This window comes from Eufriesea mexicana, unplaced genomic scaffold (assembly GCF_001483705.2).
Source record: "Eufriesea mexicana isolate 0111107269 unplaced genomic scaffold, ASM148370v2 scaffold130, whole genome shotgun sequence".
Lineage (NCBI taxonomy): Eukaryota > Metazoa > Arthropoda > Insecta > Hymenoptera > Apidae > Eufriesea > Eufriesea mexicana.
This window is the reverse complement of record NW_016908311.1, coordinates 115,826-134,740: the sequence shown is the minus strand read 5'-3', so window position 1 is coordinate 134,740 and position 18,915 is coordinate 115,826. Positions and strand designations below refer to the sequence as shown.

At 31.3% G+C, this 18,915-nt stretch overlaps 2 protein-coding genes across 9 annotated transcripts in view; one reads left to right on the top strand and one right to left on the bottom strand.

Moving 5' to 3' along the window:
- The first annotated feature begins 14,140 nt into the window (after positions 1 to 14,140).
- Positions 14,141 to 15,986, top strand: LOC108555169 (UPF0454 protein C12orf49 homolog). Of its 3 annotated transcripts, none has more exons than XM_017910713.1 (5): positions 14,141 to 14,340; positions 14,612 to 14,805; positions 14,932 to 15,177; positions 15,253 to 15,468; positions 15,552 to 15,986. In XM_017910713.1, the coding sequence occupies exons 2-5, from the start codon at positions 14,698 to 14,700 to the stop codon at positions 15,972 to 15,974; spliced, it is 993 nt and encodes a 330-aa protein (XP_017766202.1). In that variant the 5' UTR covers positions 14,141 to 14,340; positions 14,612 to 14,697; the 3' UTR covers positions 15,975 to 15,986. The 3 variants fall into 3 exon arrangements, with proteins under 3 accessions (XP_017766202.1, XP_017766201.1, XP_017766200.1); XM_017910712.1 differs by having other exon boundaries at positions 14,566 to 14,805; XM_017910711.1 differs by having other exon boundaries at positions 14,141 to 14,805.
- The window catches only part of LOC108555171 (phytanoyl-CoA dioxygenase, peroxisomal), an 86,477-nt gene continuing 83,232 nt past the window's right edge, over positions 15,671 to 18,915 (bottom strand). For 5 of the 6 annotated variants that reach the window (XM_017910717.1, XM_017910718.1, XM_017910720.1 and 2 more), the window contains 7 exons: positions 18,091 to 18,259; positions 17,374 to 17,610; positions 16,441 to 16,648; positions 16,221 to 16,382; positions 15,993 to 16,146; positions 15,860 to 15,878; positions 15,672 to 15,715 (listed from right to left, as the gene is read on the bottom strand). In XM_017910717.1, the coding sequence (XP_017766206.1) occupies positions 16,006 to 16,146; positions 16,221 to 16,382; positions 16,441 to 16,648; positions 17,374 to 17,610; positions 18,091 to 18,215 (873 nt within the window). In that variant the 5' untranslated portion in view covers positions 18,216 to 18,259 and the 3' untranslated portion in view covers positions 15,672 to 15,715; positions 15,860 to 15,878; positions 15,993 to 16,005. Of the gene's footprint in view, positions 15,716 to 15,859; positions 15,879 to 15,992; positions 16,147 to 16,220; positions 16,383 to 16,440; positions 16,649 to 17,373; positions 17,611 to 18,090; positions 18,260 to 18,915 lie in introns of all 6 variants that reach the window. The other variant, XM_017910714.1, reaches the window with a different exon arrangement.

The following is an 18,915-nucleotide window of genomic DNA, read 5'->3' as shown; positions in this document are numbered from 1 at the left end:
AAGCCACATGTAGCCACAAAATAAAAATAATTTAAGTATTATGCCATAAATCAAGTTTATTTTTTTATATTTAAATACAGTAGATGTTTTTTTATCTTCTTAATTTTATACAAAAATAATTTATATCATTTAGGAAAAAAAAGGAACAATATTAACCTCATACTGAAACAAAATTTAAATTAATATTCAATACTGCTTAACATAACAGAGTCATACTGGGAGTAATTTTTATGGTAAAAAATAACAAACAATTTGTAAGCCTCAGTTACAAATACTCCTTTCTGCGAGTATACAATCTTTGTAATGCTCTGTCCAATGTAATTCAGAACATACTTTAGAACAATATTTAGCTTCCAAACAAATTGAACATACTACAGTACTAGGTTTGCCACAAAATAAACATACTTTAATTTCAGCTTCTTCAATGTTCTCTTCTGTAGTATTTGCATCAGTTTCTTCCATATTTTCAAATGCTTCTAGTGATATACTTCTAACATCTTCAATATGAGATGTAATTTTTTCTAATGAAGAGTTTAATTTTGCATTATTGAAATGCTCAATATTATTTTGATTGGATGAAGATGTTATCACATAGCTGGTATTTTCTGAAGACAATAAATGGTTGGTAATATGAGGTTCTTGCTTCTTAGATTCTTCATATTCTTTAGATTCTTCGTATTCTTTAGATTCTTCGTATTCTTTAGATTCTTCGTATTCTTTAGATTCTTCGTATTCTTTAGATTCTTCGTATTCTTTAGATTCTTCGTACTCTTTAGATTCTTCGTACTCTTTAGATTTTTCGTACTCTTTAGATTCTTCGTACTCTTTAGATTCTTCATACTCTTTAGATTCTTCATACTCTTTAGATTCTTCATATTCTTTAGATTTTTCATATTCTTTAGATTCTTTAGATTCTTCATATTCTTTAGATTCTTCGTACTCTTTAGATTCTTCGTACTCTTTAGATTCTTCATATTTTTTATATTCTTCATATTCTTTAGATTTTTCATATTCTTTAGATTCTTTAGATTCTTCATATTCTTTAGATTCTTCATTCATTGATTCACTTTCATCACTAACATCAGTGTTAACAACAATTACTTGATCATTTTTAGAAGAAACTTCTACAGTAACTAAATGTGGATTTAACTGTTGTGATATATCTTTGTTAGATACTTTTGTATCTGATATTGGTACTAATTTTTCAAGTATTTGAGAAACATTTTCAGTTATATTCCCTGTCCCATTTAAAATCTGTTCTTTGGTATTTGAAGTGTATATATCTTTAGAGTAGTTTGATTCTTTTCTTATTTTAACTTTTTGATTGACATCAATAATGTTCGTTGTTTGACAGATATGTGAATTTGGTTTAACTAGAAAATTGTCCTTTGATAATGGAACTACTGTCTTCTCAACTAGTCTTTCTAGATTTGAAAGTTCCTTATTTTGTAGATTATTAATTGTCTCATGTTCTTTGTCACATTGATTTTCTGTTATTGTATTCTTTAAATTTTTTTCACAAATTATAGAATTTTTATTAATATTCATTGTCTTACATTGTTCTTGATTAGCTTTAGATACTTCAAGCTGACAACATGTTCCTTCATTTTCTTTTACTATAATTTGTAGAGTTTTTGGAACATCAATTTTAATATTTGTAAGTATATTTGTCTCAAATGTATTTACTTGAAATTTATCTGCCAAATGATCACTCAAAGTTTTTTCTACTAGATGTTTTAAAAGTGTTTGAAGATGAAGTAATAATGATCTTTGTGAATAAACTTTTTGCCACTGTCCTGATGTAAACTGCTGTTGTAACCATGCCGTGCAGCTAAAGTAGAAATCCAGTTGTTTTAATAATATTAGTTTTTGAATATGAGAAATATATTTTAGAACATCAAATAGTTTTGTTGTTGAATCTAATGAAATTTGTGTAACTCTTTTTTTCTTTGCAAGAGGCATTAATTGTTTGGTTTTAAATGGGTAAATATTTTGTAACTGCTGAGATGATACTTGTTCAGGCATAGATTTTTGTGGAACTTCCATTGGCGTCTTACGTGCAACTATTTTCTTATGTTTCTGTTGTGTATTCGTTGGCATAGAATGTGACGTATTCAATGCAAACATCATTTGTGCTGGTTGTGATATGTTATAATTTGCTGATACATGTTGGGGAATTGTTTGCAACTGATTCCCTTGAGACATATTATAAAGAGACTGCCGATGTATTGTATTCTGATGGTGTTGAGCTACATTGTGTAAATTTATATGTGTTGAGTTCAAATTTTTCTGTATGGGATAGTTTGCTACATTTACATTGTAAAATACATTTGTTTGTGGTACAAAAACGCTCTGCGGCACATACTGTTGATTCATAAACGACGCATTTGGTGCAGAGATATATCGTCCTTCAAGTTCATTAATATCAGTAGGCGGAAATGAGGAGTGTCGTATAGGACAATCTTGTATAGCACATACATTTGTTACAGGTTTAGTAACATATGTATTTGAAATAACATCTTGAGTAGGATTTCTGTACATACGCATTTTGTAATTAGGTTCTTGTGTGTTGTGATTATTAATTGTAGTGGAATTCATAGACATATTGTTTTGAACAAAATTGTTCTGTGATTGTAAAACCATATTTTCTTGTACATGCTGTTGAAGTTGTTTAGAAGTAACATTTATAGATGATTGATTCTGGTTCGTAGGAATAGAAAGGAGATGTTGCAACCTAGACTGTACAGATGTAACACATATATTCTGTGATGCTTGTGGATTGCAATACATATTTTGATTTGATGTTATTTGACTCGAAACAATTGTAGGTATTTTAGTTTGATGCTCATTAAAATTATTTACTGCAATTTTATGTTTATTTGAGGTGTGTATATAAAACGACTCGACTATTGGTGTATAACGAAACAACTCTATTAAAGATAATGATGGAATTACTAACAATTCTTTGTTAAGTATACCTATAACTCCTTCAGTTAAATCAACATAATCTTCAGTATTCAATATTTCTCTTAATTTTTCAAATTCCATAAATAATAACTTATCGTAATTTAAATTAGTAACTGAAGATACACGTATACTTTGAATTAAGTTACGTATCTTTACGAAAGTGACATATATAGATTCAGAAAATTTTGGATCTATATTACTTTTCTTCTTATTTTCAGAAACCGTTGTTTTGGCAGTAGGTATAGATACAGGTACAGTAATTGAAGATACTGTTATTGGTACTGTTTGAGTTACTGTTGTAACAGTAGTAGTATTCTTTAAATGTACTTCTGATACTGTTACAGCATTTGTGTATGAAAATTGAGAAACAGACATAATATTGTTTACAGGTGTAGGGCACCACCTGGAACCTAGTTCTGCACTAGATAAAACTCTTAATTTACTTTGAGATATATTATTAGATCGATTGTCTTCTCGTTCTGACATATTTAATTCAAGTTCTTTTATTAGTAATTCATTTGCATTATTTGAGACATTGGATTTATTAGTTGTAATAGTAACTTTGTAATTTTCATTTTTATCAATAGGTAATTGTATATTATTCGAATCTATATTATTTTTATCAGCGCAGGTTGATATTTCTTTAACACTTTGATTATAGTCAGTTTGTATTTTTGACAATTTTTTCAAATTTGAGTTTTCATCAACATCTTTATTTATAACTTCTTTGGTAGTTTCTTGAATACTAAGAACGTTTCCTTTTGATGTGATTTTACAAATTTCAGTAAAACCCATGTGAAGAAGTTCATTAAAATCTTCTGTATCTAAATTATTTTGTTGACATTCTGAAAGATCTTCATTTGTAACTGCTGCATGATAATTTGAGTTACAAATTTCTGGTACTACAGATGATAATATTATACTATTATCTGTTTGTATGCTTGTTACAGAACTACTTACTTCTGACTGTTTAAGAATTTGCAAAATATCTGTATCATTTGATGCATTTTTATTTTGTTCAATATTGTTTTTATCAGAAATACTGATTATTTCCTCTTCTTTTTTTATAACATTCTGTACATATGTGTCATTCTGTAATTCATTGTTTTCAATTTTTATAATATTTTCTACATCTTTAACTTGATTAAGATTAATAGTTTGAATATTTTCATCATTTGTAACTTCCTTCAAGTTACAAATTGTATTAGTATTTGTAATGGTCCTTTCAAATATACCTTCATTGGATTCTTCATTTGTTATCGAGTTAAATATAGTTTCTTGAACATCTTTCAAAATATCTGTTCCAGTTATATTTTTTTCAGCAGTACACATTCCAGAATTACAAGAATTAACAGAATCTTTTTTTCTTCTTCTTTTAAATGTTTTCTGCAATATTTCTTGTTCTTGTTCATCTTCGCTAACACTTTTACAATCTCCAAAGAATGTTCGAAATTTATTTTCTATATTTGTTCTCCTTTGCTTGTTGATTTCTTTCTGGTCATTAATACATGCACGAATCTTTCCTCTTTGCTTAAAATTTGAAGTTTCTTGATCGTGCACTTTCCTTTTATGCTGATTTCCTTTAATCTTTGTTATTTCAGTATCAGTTAATACAGTTTCACTGTTTGTATGTTTGGAATGTTTATTTTTTTCCAATAAAGAATGTATTTTATTATCTGTAGTCTTCCTATAATTATGTAATTTTTTATCAACATGTAATTTTACACAATCTGTGTCTACATTTTTATAAATTTCTGAGCTTACATAACTATTTACTTTTTTACTGCAACAATTTTTTTTAGTTTCATTAGATATATTTATTTCTGCTCCTATTTCATCAAATACTAAATCAGGAATTTTCTGCATTATTCGTATACTTTTATCTTCAATATGGTTAACATGCTTTTCATCTCTACTAGACATTGTATGAGATGTTCGTTTACTGAACGATTTTTTATGTACATTCCTCTTTGAATATATAATTTCGTCAACCTGCTCTAAAACTTTGTCAAAGGGATGCAGTTTCGCTAGTGAATTCTGTAGATGACATTCTTTATCTGGTGCGAATGGTTTTCGAATATTGTTTATCGATACATCTTCTAATGCTTTCATCTCATTCATTTCCTTTCTGTGTTCGCTCTCTTCTCTCACAATACTTTCCGTCGTATTTGATTCTCGTACATCCTCGTTTTTTTGTTGCAAATTTGAAGCGTTCGTTTTACAACTATCCACAACCCTGTTTTCTCCTTCATTTTCTAATAAAATTTTTGATCTGAAAATAAACACGATATAATAAAAATAACTCCTTAAAATCAATTAAAAATATTTTACATTATTTTACATAAATTACATTTTTTAATGTTATCAGGTTTGTAGTGAAAACCAAACAATTTATCATAATCATTCATAAATCAAATATCATGAAATTAAACATATGAAATTTGTAACTATTTACTATTTTTCTTTACAATTATTTTTCTTTTACAATTTTAACTTTACATTTTTCTTTTAAGGATCAATAATATTTACAGAATTAAATAGACTTAATTATAATATATCGTAAATAAATCAGCCTTTTGCTTCAAAAATTATATAAATATTATAAAAATTTAATTCCTTCATTATATTTTGTTTTATGTAACATAAAACAGCATGCAATACATCGAAATTAAAAAGATGATGAAGTGTCGAGTTTTCACATCACATGTCATTGTTTCCCCGTGCTGTCTCGTGATATTCTGTTTCGAATCTTTTCTTATTTTATCATTTTACTTGTTCCGACAAATGATATCATTTGTTAATTACTAATAGCATACTTTCTAGCATGTTATAATAATATAAATTGGATCGTTAAATGTTATTAATCATTTGTTATTTGATGACTATTGTTCAACATTGTAAATATTTAGATAAGATATAAGAGACACGATAAAAAAAGGTATGATCAATGATAATTATGTTTTTGTTTACATTCCAAAATTGGTAGAAATCATCACGTACCAAAAAACAAAGTTATAGAACATCCAAATAAGTAAATTTCGTGCTTTTCATTACCTTATTTTTAAATCCGTTCGTGTATTATAAATAAACACAATTAAACCTTTGTTTCTTGATAAGAAATAAATTATTATAATGAATAGTTGTAAACGAATACTTTGTCCGAATCACATATTGTCATTGCTATTAGTCATTTTGTCATAATTGTAGCGAAAATATAATACATGACAATTAATATCGATCATTACATGTTGAGCATATGTAATTATCTACTATCTTTGTATTTTGCATTGTGTTTTTTTTGTTATGAGATAACAATTCACTTTAAGATACAAAGTTCATTTTAAATACAAAGGCAGTACACAATTGCATCGACTTAAAATTTAATAATCGATACCAATAATCGCATGTTGCTCATAAAATAATAAATCCTTATAACGATATGTAACAGTTTGCTACAGAAAAATCAAGATAGAAGAATGCGCTACATTACCGACTCATGGTTACTAACTTACCCACATTTCCTGTGTGGAGGTTGCCATGTGAGAACCACACGCGGTTTCGTCGCGAGTTGAATTAAACCGCGATGTACCCGTCTACGCGATAATCCTAAGTTCTCCAAATCCGCCTTCAGCTGAAACAGTCGCCATCGTATTTTATGGTTAGATTCTCGTAGCATCGTCAACGAACTTCTATTTCGAAAACGTGTAAAAAGACTCAAACAAAACAAGAAAAGACGTGCATCCTGCGCGTTGATGTTTACGTTACATTCATTTGTTCGGTGCAGCAACGCGTACCCCCTGTAACGGTAATATGGACGCAACGCCATTTGCGAACGAAGTAAAAATTCGTGTTTGGTTTATCAGAAGCTCGATCGTGAAAATGAACCGCACCTTTTTCAGCACTTCACAACGGCGAACTGGTCCGATGGAGTGAAGCCACCGTTTCAACGTGAAGTTGTTGAAGTTCACCGGTGCAACGGATTCCATTTGCGCGTTTTCAGGCATCGGCGCAGCAGCACGTCTTTGTTGCTTCCTTGTACATTAAACGTTTCAGGCGATTAGGACACGGTTCAACTGGTCAGTGGAAAATTATACAGAGGTGTCGACGAACACGTGGTACGTTACGTTGCCCCAGCCAAAAATTTGACGGTCTGCCATAAATCGTGACATGACAATCAACCAGCCAGAAAAAAAGAAAATTAAACTCGTCTGGCGATCACCATAGCTGTGCAATGTTTCCACGAAGACGTTTCTTTTTAATGCCTCGCCGGTAATTTTTTTTACTTTTTTCCTACTAACCTTCTCTCCTCCAAATAGTCTTTTGTTTCAGGAGAAAGAACGTTTGACGGAAATAAATGTCGATTTTATTTAAGTAAAATATTCTTGTTATAAAATCCATAAATTACTCGTTTAATAATCGAGACATACATGTAATACAAGATTAAAATATGTATCGTTTCAGACATGTTCATCGATTTTGAGGCTCGTTTATTTTGGAAACATTTATTAAACAAGAACCAGTAAATAGCAAGCAGTGAAGTTCTAGATCAACTGGGCTCTCTCAACTTCTACAAAGAAACAACTTTTTCCTTTACAATACTGCAGGTTTAGCTTTTAGTTTCCGACATACTCGCAAATTTCCATTCCTATTGCTACATGGAAGTCGGCGTATATGTGCGCATCTGTAGCAGCGTGTGCGTCAACACATCAGGGAGGGCTCAATCAATTTAAAACCTGGCCAAATTCCCTTCTTCGTAAGTAAAAAGTAAAATTTCATTCTTATATAGTATGTCGTATAATGCGTTACTCATGGCATTTTTTCTACAGCTAATGTTTTTCGCTGTGATTCTCCAAGATCGAATTCGTATTATGACGATCTGTTCATAAAATGGCGATCTTCGTTTAGCACAGAAGTTCCAATGGAATTACCAATCAAGCGCAACTGTGAATCGGAAAGTATTTCACACTTCATCTTCCTGACGTATCACTTCGTCCGAGACACGACTTATACTGAATCCCACGAACTCTCTCCTCTATTTATATAGGAATACTTGACACAACACAACAGAAATTTTATCTAGTTTGTATCAATAGCCCGCCCCTCTTTACGTTTTCTCTTGCAAGTCCATGTTGAACTTCGACCGAATTATATGCGGACAGTAGATAATACGAGCATTTGCATAACCATAACTGATACTCGACGATTATATCGAAAAAAAAAACAGTGAAAATTAAATATGTAACTAACTTCAGTTGATGTAATTTAATTTTTCAATTTTTTGTTTCTTTTTAATTGTTAATTTGTATGTAAATTCGAGTTAGCAATGCAGTTAATGTTGTTGCAAAATAAATACTGACTATTTATCGTATGTTATACGAGACAGACTCGATAATCTAAGAAGAACAATCGATACAACAGAGTTTGAATGAATTCGCTTATTATGTACACAAGAATTTGATATCTACGCACCGGCTTATCAGACGAAGCTTTGGAATAAGTACTTAAGTAGAACGGATTCATGATAAATAATAATTATGTAAGATCCTACGAAGAAAGTATTTTGTACTTTTTAGTTTTCAAAATTGAAATCCGTTCGTAGATTTTTGCTAATTTTCTTATTTCATCAAATACAACGAATTTTACATTACTTTACCGATATAACTTTTTGTTTCTATAATACGACGAGTACTAAGTTAAAATACTGAACAACTACACCGTCTCATACTTAGAACTGCATGAAATATGCTATATTTCTTAATGGGCATTCAAGCAAATGTATAATAAACTTCATGAAATATAAACAAAGATTCAATTTCTTATCTTTGACGAGTTTCCAATGCTCGAGCAAATGATATAAACATTAATCGATTTTACGATCGCGTCCTTTTTGAGGTTGGAATATTCTCCGAAGATATAATAATATAAAGATCGTAAGATGAACCTATGAGATTTCTTTGTGGAATGTGCATAATCTATAACAGGAAGTAATATAAAGAACATGAGAGAATATGATTACATGTGACACAAATATGGTGAAAATACGATAAGTGTGTCTTCTTTGTCTTTTATTGCATATAGCAACCATCAATTTAAGATATTTGCAAGAAGTTATTGTAAAAAATAAATGTGTATTTTAAAAATCATCCTTTACTTATTTAAGAATCCTCGGATATATTACACTCACTATCCTATCCCTTAAACATATAAAGGCAATACAACAGAAAGCTTCCATTTATATCTGGTATCTGTTCTCTATTTGACTAGAAAGTCAAATTCTTCTACTGATTTAAGATTTTCTAAAGCTGGTGTATTAACAGATTAACAAAGATAATATGATAAATGTTTAGAATAATATATCATACATATATTGGCACGACAGTGACGTACACACCACGCCGCCATTTTGTTTGTGCGAGTATCGATATGTGACTATCCCAATTCGATGTACTTTCTCCTATGTTTATTTCTTTATTTTGGGCAAATGTCATCGTAATAATTGAAGCAAGTCAAATTACAAGACAATTGTCATTATTACTTGAAAATAATTCTTATACGGGTCGGAAAATAATTAAATAGAATTGAAAATGTGTGGTCTGTATTTCACAGTTCTTTCAAAGTCATTTCAAATCTCTTATATTAATTTCTACGGTATAGGACGAAACAATGGACTACTATTAAATAACGATAAGCAAACGTTTAACAAATGCAAAATTATTTTGTACTAGGAAAGCATTCTATCATACTTCTTCACTAGTAATATCAGATTACCCTTCTTCAACAGTAGACGACTTCAAGAAATTTAACACCACACCACAGAAAAGATAAAGAACCATAAACAAATGTCCGATATTATTCTCTTATCTCCTTGAGAACTAACGTTATAATGCATCACCCTGCTTACCTCTGAATAAATATTATAACAAAAAACTCAAAGCAAGAAAGATTACTTACGAAATTTGGTTTTATTTTAATGCAACCATTGGTTGTACGAGCAGGAACAAAAGTAAATTTGAAAAATGAATCAGTTCATTTATTATTTTTTGCAACAAGAGATGAAACGAGGCAGGTTGGTGATGGATTTTGGACCTTGCACAAAATAACTTTTCACTTTTTATTGTTTATTCTAATATTTTTAATCATTTCCCCGTTTTGAAAGAAAACACTGAAAAACATATTGCAACACTTCACGTTGTGATTCATCAGGATAAATTTAACATGTCAAATTATATAAATATACGATTAATGAATCCACATATTAATTAATATAATTAAAGAAATATTTTTTCTAGTAAGTTTTACTTCGTGACAATTTCAGAAGAAGCCGTAAGAAATTTTAATTAAAATATCTCATTTGAAATATCATTAAGAATATATAAAAAAAAGGTAATTTTTCAATCACGAAAGAAGAATTGAAATTAACGTATAATACAAATTTCTTTATGATATATAAAATAATAAATAATAAATATTATTTCTATATTTTACATAATATACGAGAAACTAATTAAAAGGTTATATACGAAATACTTTACTAAATACTCAAGACTTTGTATATTAACAAGGTTATAATGTCCGCTTAAAAAATTGTTTACCAACGAAGAGTATATTCAAGAGTATACATTTTGTATACAATTCGTGCCTTATACTAAAGTCGGTAATATTTATACTAGTAATTCACTACCATTTAGCCCTCATGGCTTCCAAACATTTGGCTAACAACTATGCTACCATCTACTTGCATTTGTTCGAACTAACGCTTGCTTTTAAATAAATAATGCTAATATTTTTATACAGATGTCAGTAATGCATGTTTATGCAAGAAATAAATATTATTTCACCACGTGACTATTTGATATTATTATTTTATAATAATTGTAAACGAACAATTATAAGCGAACAAATTCGTATGCACCAGTACGAGTGATGAATGTTCGCTTCGTCACATGCTGAAGAGTCCACTAACCTCATTATTATTTGAAAACCTTATCACAGAAATAAAAACACTTTGTAATCTTTACTTTATGAATCTGAAAGTTCACCATTGATCTTTAGCAACATAAGTTATCTAGAAATGTTTTCGAAACTGCACTACTTCCTTTTATGCAACACGCCATAATATCACTAATGTAATATTCTTGAACTCCGCGTTTTAGAAGCTTGTTTCGATGATTTCTCAATTAAAAGGAATACCTTGTACAACGCGTGTCTGCATCTTCTACAAATGTCTAATTCTCGTAGTGGGACTTTTCTCTGAATCCATGGTAACGAATGTTTCAAGCAAACAATGATCCTTTTCGCCGGTTTACTTAAGTTGCAACCAAGACATGTCTGCCTTATCCTGATGTTCACGTTGTGACACTTATTATCCGGTATGTCACGTTTAACTATTCTTTCCGACATATTTCTACCCAACTACCTGCTACTTTCCGACTCTTGCCATAGACTGACTGCTTTGTTTGATTCTGTAGCCCTTATATTTGGTGGGGATGCGGGGTAACGGACCACTTGAGCCTCTAGCCTCTAATTGGTCACAATTTGTCACGTTAGCTACGACGGAACTGAGATACAAAGAAAGGATATTCGTGTATTCTCCTTCATACGCATCGTTTATGTAGAACTGCTTATTAGCCAGTCTATTGGGTTACAGTTGCATTTTCTTTTAGTAATCTTATTTGTTTATGTTTACTATAGATGTTATTCTTGTAAATTCCTCGAAAAGGTGCACATATATAGGTTACTATAAAATTAAAATTATTATCCACTGAAATATTTCTCATGCATCTATCTGAGAAAATGGGTATGTATAAAATTAATACCTTAGGTTATGTTTCAGAAACCATTTGAAGTATGATATAAAAAGATTACACATACGTCTGGATGGTAAGTTCAAAATTTACTATGTGTAATGTATAATACATAATAGACCATTTACTATAGTGCATTCGCACTAACATAAACCTAATCCTAACGTTTTTACATTTTTCTGTTTCTTTAGTGTTCTTACGCGGATATTCGTCCTTGAATCATATTATACTAATCGGCTGTGAAACTATATTCCAACACCCCAAGATAAGACTGTAAAGTTACGTGTCCATTTGAGAGTTTCTCACGATAGTTGCTCTCGAGAGTACTCTCAAGTTATGTTCAAAACGTATTGCATACATTTCAAGAATCCCTTCATTCTTTACACCTAATCTTAACCTAAACATCTACTCGATTGGCTCGTTCTTCGCACCGATAGTTGTTTAGTCTACCCGTCATTCGTTCTGATAATCGTTTCAAGTGTTCCTGCTTCTACTCGAGAGTATTTTCAGGACTTCTATACCGTTTTGAAATCTACTAATAACTTTTTGAGACACTGTATTACTGTGTCCACTCGCGAGCAATTTGCGATACGTTGACTTTCGGACAGTTGAACAATGCTTTCCGACAAACGCTGTCTCCGTTGGCAAGAAACACTGTCGAGAGCAACTCGCGACAATTTTACTCTCAAGTGGATACGTAGTTTTAAACTAAATTCCGATACCTCAAAATGAAGCCGAATCTCAACACTTCAAGATAAGAACCACGTCTACTTACCCCCCCAGACGACCAGACCTGAAAACTAAAGGACCCCGTATTTCACGCATGTCCTTAAGCTACCTAAGAGGTATAAAAGCTCGACTTGAATAAACAACAGTCTGAATACTAAAGTTGTGTCTAATACCCGGTCTCTTTGTGTTAGTCTTCGTATCTCTTGTTACGGCTTGCATTACGATAAACCTTCGGTTATAGTTATGATTATTATACTAACAAAATGCCATAAACGCTCTGCTTGCGATTTGAATGAAATTTGGTAAGCTTAAAGAACAGACAAAAATAGTAGATAGTACCTTTTTTACCTGCGATGACTCAAGTTTAAGGGGGGAAATCACTCCCCAAAGATGGACATTTTAGGCATTTTGTATATCTTTGCATATGTATTTTCATCAAAAGCCAGCACTGATTTCTCCGAAGTTTTGATGTAATTTTTCGAACCATAATTCTCAAAACGTGAATAATGTAAATATGTATATATATAAACATTTTTTCACGTAATGTCATGAAAATGTCATCTCGTCTCGATGGAGAATAACATTTTGATTTTTTCACGAGACGAAAAATAAATATAAAAAAACATAATGAAAACTGAAAACTGAAAACTGAAATTTATTAATTTAAAAGTTTGGAATTATAAATTTCAGTAATACATAATTCATTAAAAAATTATGTTATTTTGGTCAAACATTTATTGTATGATATAAAGATAATTAACACTGATGTTGGACAAATAATCGTTACCTTAGTTACCTTAGTAGTCGAATCATATTACTAGTTCTAAGGGTAAAATAATACTTTTACAATCTAATTCTAGATGTATACTTAGCCAATTAACCCTTTATTGCAGTTTGCAAAATTTAATCTGAAAAATAAATAATATTGTTAAATATAATAAAACTAAAGAACAGATAAAGATTTGTATGTTGTTCAATTTGTTTAGATCATAATATTCATTTTAATATGAAAAGATACTTTATGCTGTTTTTTTAAATATGACTAAATATGAGGTGTGAATAATTTCCATTAGGGAATATAATTAAATATTTAATAAAATAAGAAATTAAATATACCAGATTTTCGCTTTTTTTTGACATCGAAATTTAAATTCACGGTCTTATTTACCAAGTTGAATAATGAAAAATATAATTTTTATGTCATTTAAGACATTATAGGTTTACTGAAAATTATTAACTTCAGTTGTTTCAAAGCTTACAGATTGTTTTTTAAAATTGGTTCCAGAACAAAAAAACACTTTTAATTCACTCATAAGAAAAACATGTACTTTCATTCATTAACGTTATGAGTATTATGAATAAAGTTATATATTTCAAAATAAACATGCGTTAAATAAATACAGATACATAAGTACATATTAGAAAAATTAAATATTATATAAAATATTAGATAAAAAGTAACATATAAATCATAATTTTATGATTAAACAAATATTTTTTGTATAAGTAAACAAATTTCTTAGTAATATATGAATATTTTGTAAAATAATAACTCTCGTCTGTGATATAATTGAAATTCGTTAATCTTGTACATAATATCATATGTCGATATTAGAAGGTTAACTCTGAAAGTAGTGACATCTAACATAATGTATCGCAAACTTTGTTGGCATTCAACCATATTGAACAGGCCAATGCACTTGTATTATTGCTTGTATATTCGTTGACAAAAACCTGATAAATTTTATTTTAACAAAATACTGGTTCATCTTATTAGTTGTATAATTAATCGATAAGAAGTTCATGTTATAAGAATTAAATTATTCCCGCTCGAAGATTGGTAAGCACTTTACACAATGTTTACGATATATTAGTAAGAAAAAACATAACCTCTCTCTGTCTCTCTCTCTCCCTCTTTTTCGTTCCCCCTTTTCTTTATCTCTCTTCTTTCTGTTTATCTTACTTTTGTCGTATTAATTCGTGTCATACTGAAGATAATTTCTATATTAATTTGCATTCCGATACATTTCGTACGACTAGCAACCACACTTCTTATAACCTACAGAATTTTAGTGGATAAATTTAGTTGAAGGAAATAACTGTGTGCTCAGTTGTATTGCAATCATGCGCTGGGATAGAAAACCAGAAATTTAATGTCGAATAAAAGTACGACGGTAAATTGCAAAACGTGGGAAGGATGCCGAGTTGTGGCAGCCTCATCAGAATCATTAGACGGCGCCTCGTACTTGGACTGATTTTTGCTCTATCACTTACATACTGCGCCTTTTCACTCTTTCGTAACGAGGTAAATAATTAATAAAAATAATGTTGTAAAATTGTATATTAAATACGCTTAAGTAACTGATAGTTTTCATAACCAAGCTGCAAATTTTAATTTAAAATTTAGAAGTGAATATTATCTGATCCATAGAGAAAGACATTAGCTTTGGATAATGATCTTGACGACATGGATCCCATGATGATTAATGACAATAATGATGATTTAGTTTCTGATGATGATGCATTATTGGAACAATTGAAAGGATCTGGTAAACCACCATTGTGGCAAATGGCAATTGTTGATCAAGGGGCAAACAAAAACGCATTACATATGGAAGCAATGTTAAATTTAAATGATACAGATATTATGGTCCATTCTTGTCGTAATTCTGTTCAGGTATATTAAATACTGGAATGTTGAGCACAACGTGATAAAATAAATGACCTTACCAACTTCTTGTTGTTCTAATAGGGCAAAGTCCTAATAGTAGATGAGCGAGGTATTGTATGCTCTAGACAGGAAATTTTGCCAAATGGTTGCTGTAATATGGAACAAAAGGATTCTACAAAAAATGAGGATACATCAGCTATAGCCAAGAGAGAGAGGTATAGTTGTAAAACATGTAATGCTCAAGGGTGCTGTGCTATCTATGAATATTGTGTTTCCTGCTGCCTACATCCTAGCAAGGTGGCTTTTCGTTTTTCTTTTTCCCTTTTTGTTTTAAGTTATAGCTGATGACAAAGGTACTAATAAAGAATTATTATTAACAGCAAATGAAAGGAAGAAAGGATGTGCTATTAGGTTTGCTTAGAGAAAATCATAAAGTACACAGGGACCAAGATGTGGTGAAGAAACGTCTGCGCAATTTAGACCGATTTCAAGTTTGTTTGGCTGCATGTCGTACTTCCAGTGCAAGCGTCCGCCACGAGAACACCTATAAAGATCCACATTCGAAGCATTGTTACACACTTCAACCACCGTATTCACATCAAAGACACCGTCGTAATGTTGATTCATACAATAATAATGACGACAACCCTGTTGTCGTTGCATCTTTTTCTGTTATGCCGTTACTTACCCTCTTCTCTCCCTTCTGTCTGCTTATACATGCAAACAACGATACGTTTTTACTATCGTGCAATTATCATTCTTCGACGTTATTCGATTATTACTCTCATATACAACCACCTTGAAATATAAAGTAAATTTACCATACAATGTTTTTCATAAAGATGATCGAATTCCGTGTACGAGGGTAGATTTGTGACGCCACACGTCCTGATAATTAATCTCCAAGCCAGGGAACCGTTTACGTACGTGTTCCATGACTTCGTCCTCGATTCGATTTTGAATTGATTTGCTTACCTGATTTTTATTAACAGTCATTGTATTTTCTGAAATAACGCGATTCAGGTTTTATTCTTTAATTTATGACTTACATCTATGTATTGACATTCTGCGGCCGCATAATGGCACGAAATGGATCGTCTCGAGCTTTGTGATTTGTTGATGCCTGATCCGTGAATTAATAAGGGATGGAAGAACACTGTATCACGTGGTTGCATTTCGAGATATTTCCAATTCACAGACTTTGGTAAATCCTTTAAAGAAAAATTAAATATTGTGATTTAAAGCAATAGACTGCATTCAAATTCGTACCAAAATGCCATGGTAGAATTTGTTGACGGAACCTGGCTCCGATCCTGGTGGATAGTCGTGTTTGTATAAATGACCGAGTGCATGTGTGCCAGGAGACACGAAAAGGCATCCATTTTCGCGAGTACACGTTTCAATAGCAGTCCATGCTGCCACTATCACATCAGCTGGCCGGAAAGGAAAATAATATAAATCCTGATGGGGCGGATGCCTGGAAATATTTCACCTTATAGCAATCTTTATAAACAACGAACGAGCATTGTTGGAAAAACTAAAATAATTATTTTGGATGGAATAGAAGAATTAAAGAAATAAAGTAAACTGATATCTTAAAAAATAAAATTCAAAAAAATTTGCAGGTTTTATTCAACTTTTAAAAGTAAAAATTGGAATTGGAAAGCAACTTAACTCGAGTCTGAAGTTATTACGAACATTTAATTATAAAATTGAAATTGCTTAAACGATATCGTAACATCTGAGACGTTCACTTGAAGATATTTTTATTACGCTACTTTAGACCGAATATTGCCTTGGCACTGGAACAAATTGCAGCAGTTAACAGAAAAAGTCTTACATGTTTCTCGATGACAATACTTGGCCACGAGTTCCCATATTTGATGTTACATTACCTGAATAGTCATGAGTTATAGTGTACTTATACTACACTATAGTAGACAAATTTATAGTCCAGTTTGTCTCGCATAAATTTATATCTTCGAACGAAACAAAGTTCTATATAAATCCAATTATCGAAAAATTATTGGATAAAATCGCTTTCTTCAAAAAACGATTAAACATTTCTTTCTCGCAGTTGGAAAAGTACACGTTCCGTATGTTACGATAAAGTTTTTAGAAAAAGGAGCAAAAGATACTTCGAGGGAAAAAGTCGGTAAAATTGAGTATAGAATGACTAGGGTAAAAAGTAATCGATATTACTTGGAGCTACCGAATCCGATGTCAGGTGGTTTTGCGATCAGCATACTGTGCATAGCCATGATATTCGACCCGGTGAATGCTTCCACAACATCGAGAATACTTTTATGTTCGATATATTCACGGAAAACTTCATCGTGGTTTATATCCTGCAACTTGTTGACCGACTTCCTGTCCTTCACATCGCGCATCACGATTATGCTACCGCGTGGAACTTTGTTAGCTACGATGTCGTCGAACCTGGGAAAATAATTACGCATTAAGACACCAGAGGGACAAGATCGACTCCTGAACGCGATGTATATGACGAGTGTGCCCCCTGAAAACGAATAATGCGCAATATTACCGATCGAATACAATGACTCATTTTGCACAGCACTATATCATGTTTAATTATTTAAATGTCAGGCTTGTACTATCATTGAATTATTAAGCGAATAATACATACCGTTTGTGTATACGAATCGATTGCGTATGACAAATTTATCGAGATTCCGTGACGTGTATCGAAGTATCGAATAGTATCGATACTTTTCGAAACTTTTGACCGCGTATTACCCGCGCTGTTGCGTATTTGAAATCTCATAATCAGCCATTTTTAAAACTGGTTTATGTCGTAAAAAATTTATCGTTACCTCTTTCGCGTCTCGTAAAATCATTTTATATTATCGATTGTTTGTTTACCAGATTATATTTAATATTCGATCAAAATCGGTGTACCTCTGGGAGCATTTATCGAGTATCTCTTTTGGTACTAATTGGGGGAATATCAAATAGCCATTTTCTTCGTAGAATAATCGTTGACTTAACGTTAGCTTGTTGGTATTTCTCGTGAAACGTAACATTTCTGTGGACGTGTCTCTCGTAGGCTTTTTACGTAGGAGCAATCCTGCAACAAGGATTAACAAATTAGATCAGTGGAAATATCTTAGAACATCGAATATGGTAGAGATGAAATAAATATGTGGATAAGCAAGAACTTAAAAGTATCTCGTTACAATTATCGCATCGTTGTTTTCTATTATTCGTAAAACTAATTTCTGTAACAATTTTCAAAGCTAATAAAAGTTATTTTCCAAAATTTCGAAACTTACGAGCGATATTATTCGTGACTATAGTCAGTCACTGTTACGCAATTAATCAATGATGGCGATAAAATTTCTAAATAAAAAATGTCACAGGAAGTTTGATTCAGATTTACATATTTTATCCGCGACAAAAAATTTTTCTGACACGGTTTTAGGACCATTGTAAACATGTTTGCTTGCGGTCTAGCACTATCTTTTTGCGATAACTGCATCCTAGATCAGGCCTCAGCTACTCGGCTAGAGTACGAGCGGTTTCCTACTCATTTCTCGTTCGAATTTCGTTCAGTGTTATTTAACAGTGTCTCTACAAACGTAAGTTCAATTCTTTCAAGTTAATCGTAGTGCCCGTGAATCCACGATCCTATTTCTCCTCGGTGAAACAACGGTTCCGAATGTAAATGGAAAGGGGTTCGCGTAGTTAAAACAGCTGACAGGAATATTGGCTTTCCCGTAAAAC

Excerpts from the sequence above, each read along its gene's own strand:
- LOC108555169 (XM_017910713.1), top strand. The coding sequence starts at position 14,698 with ATGCCGAGTTGTGGCAGCCTCATCAGAATCATTAGACGGCGCCTCGTA. Across the intron at positions 15,178-15,252 it reads CTTGTCGTAATTCTGTTCAG|GGCAAAGTCCTAATAGTAGA; the intron begins GTATATTAAATA and ends TTGTTCTAATAG. Across the intron at positions 15,469-15,551 it reads GCTGCCTACATCCTAGCAAG|CAAATGAAAGGAAGAAAGGA; the intron begins GTGGCTTTTCGT and ends TATTATTAACAG.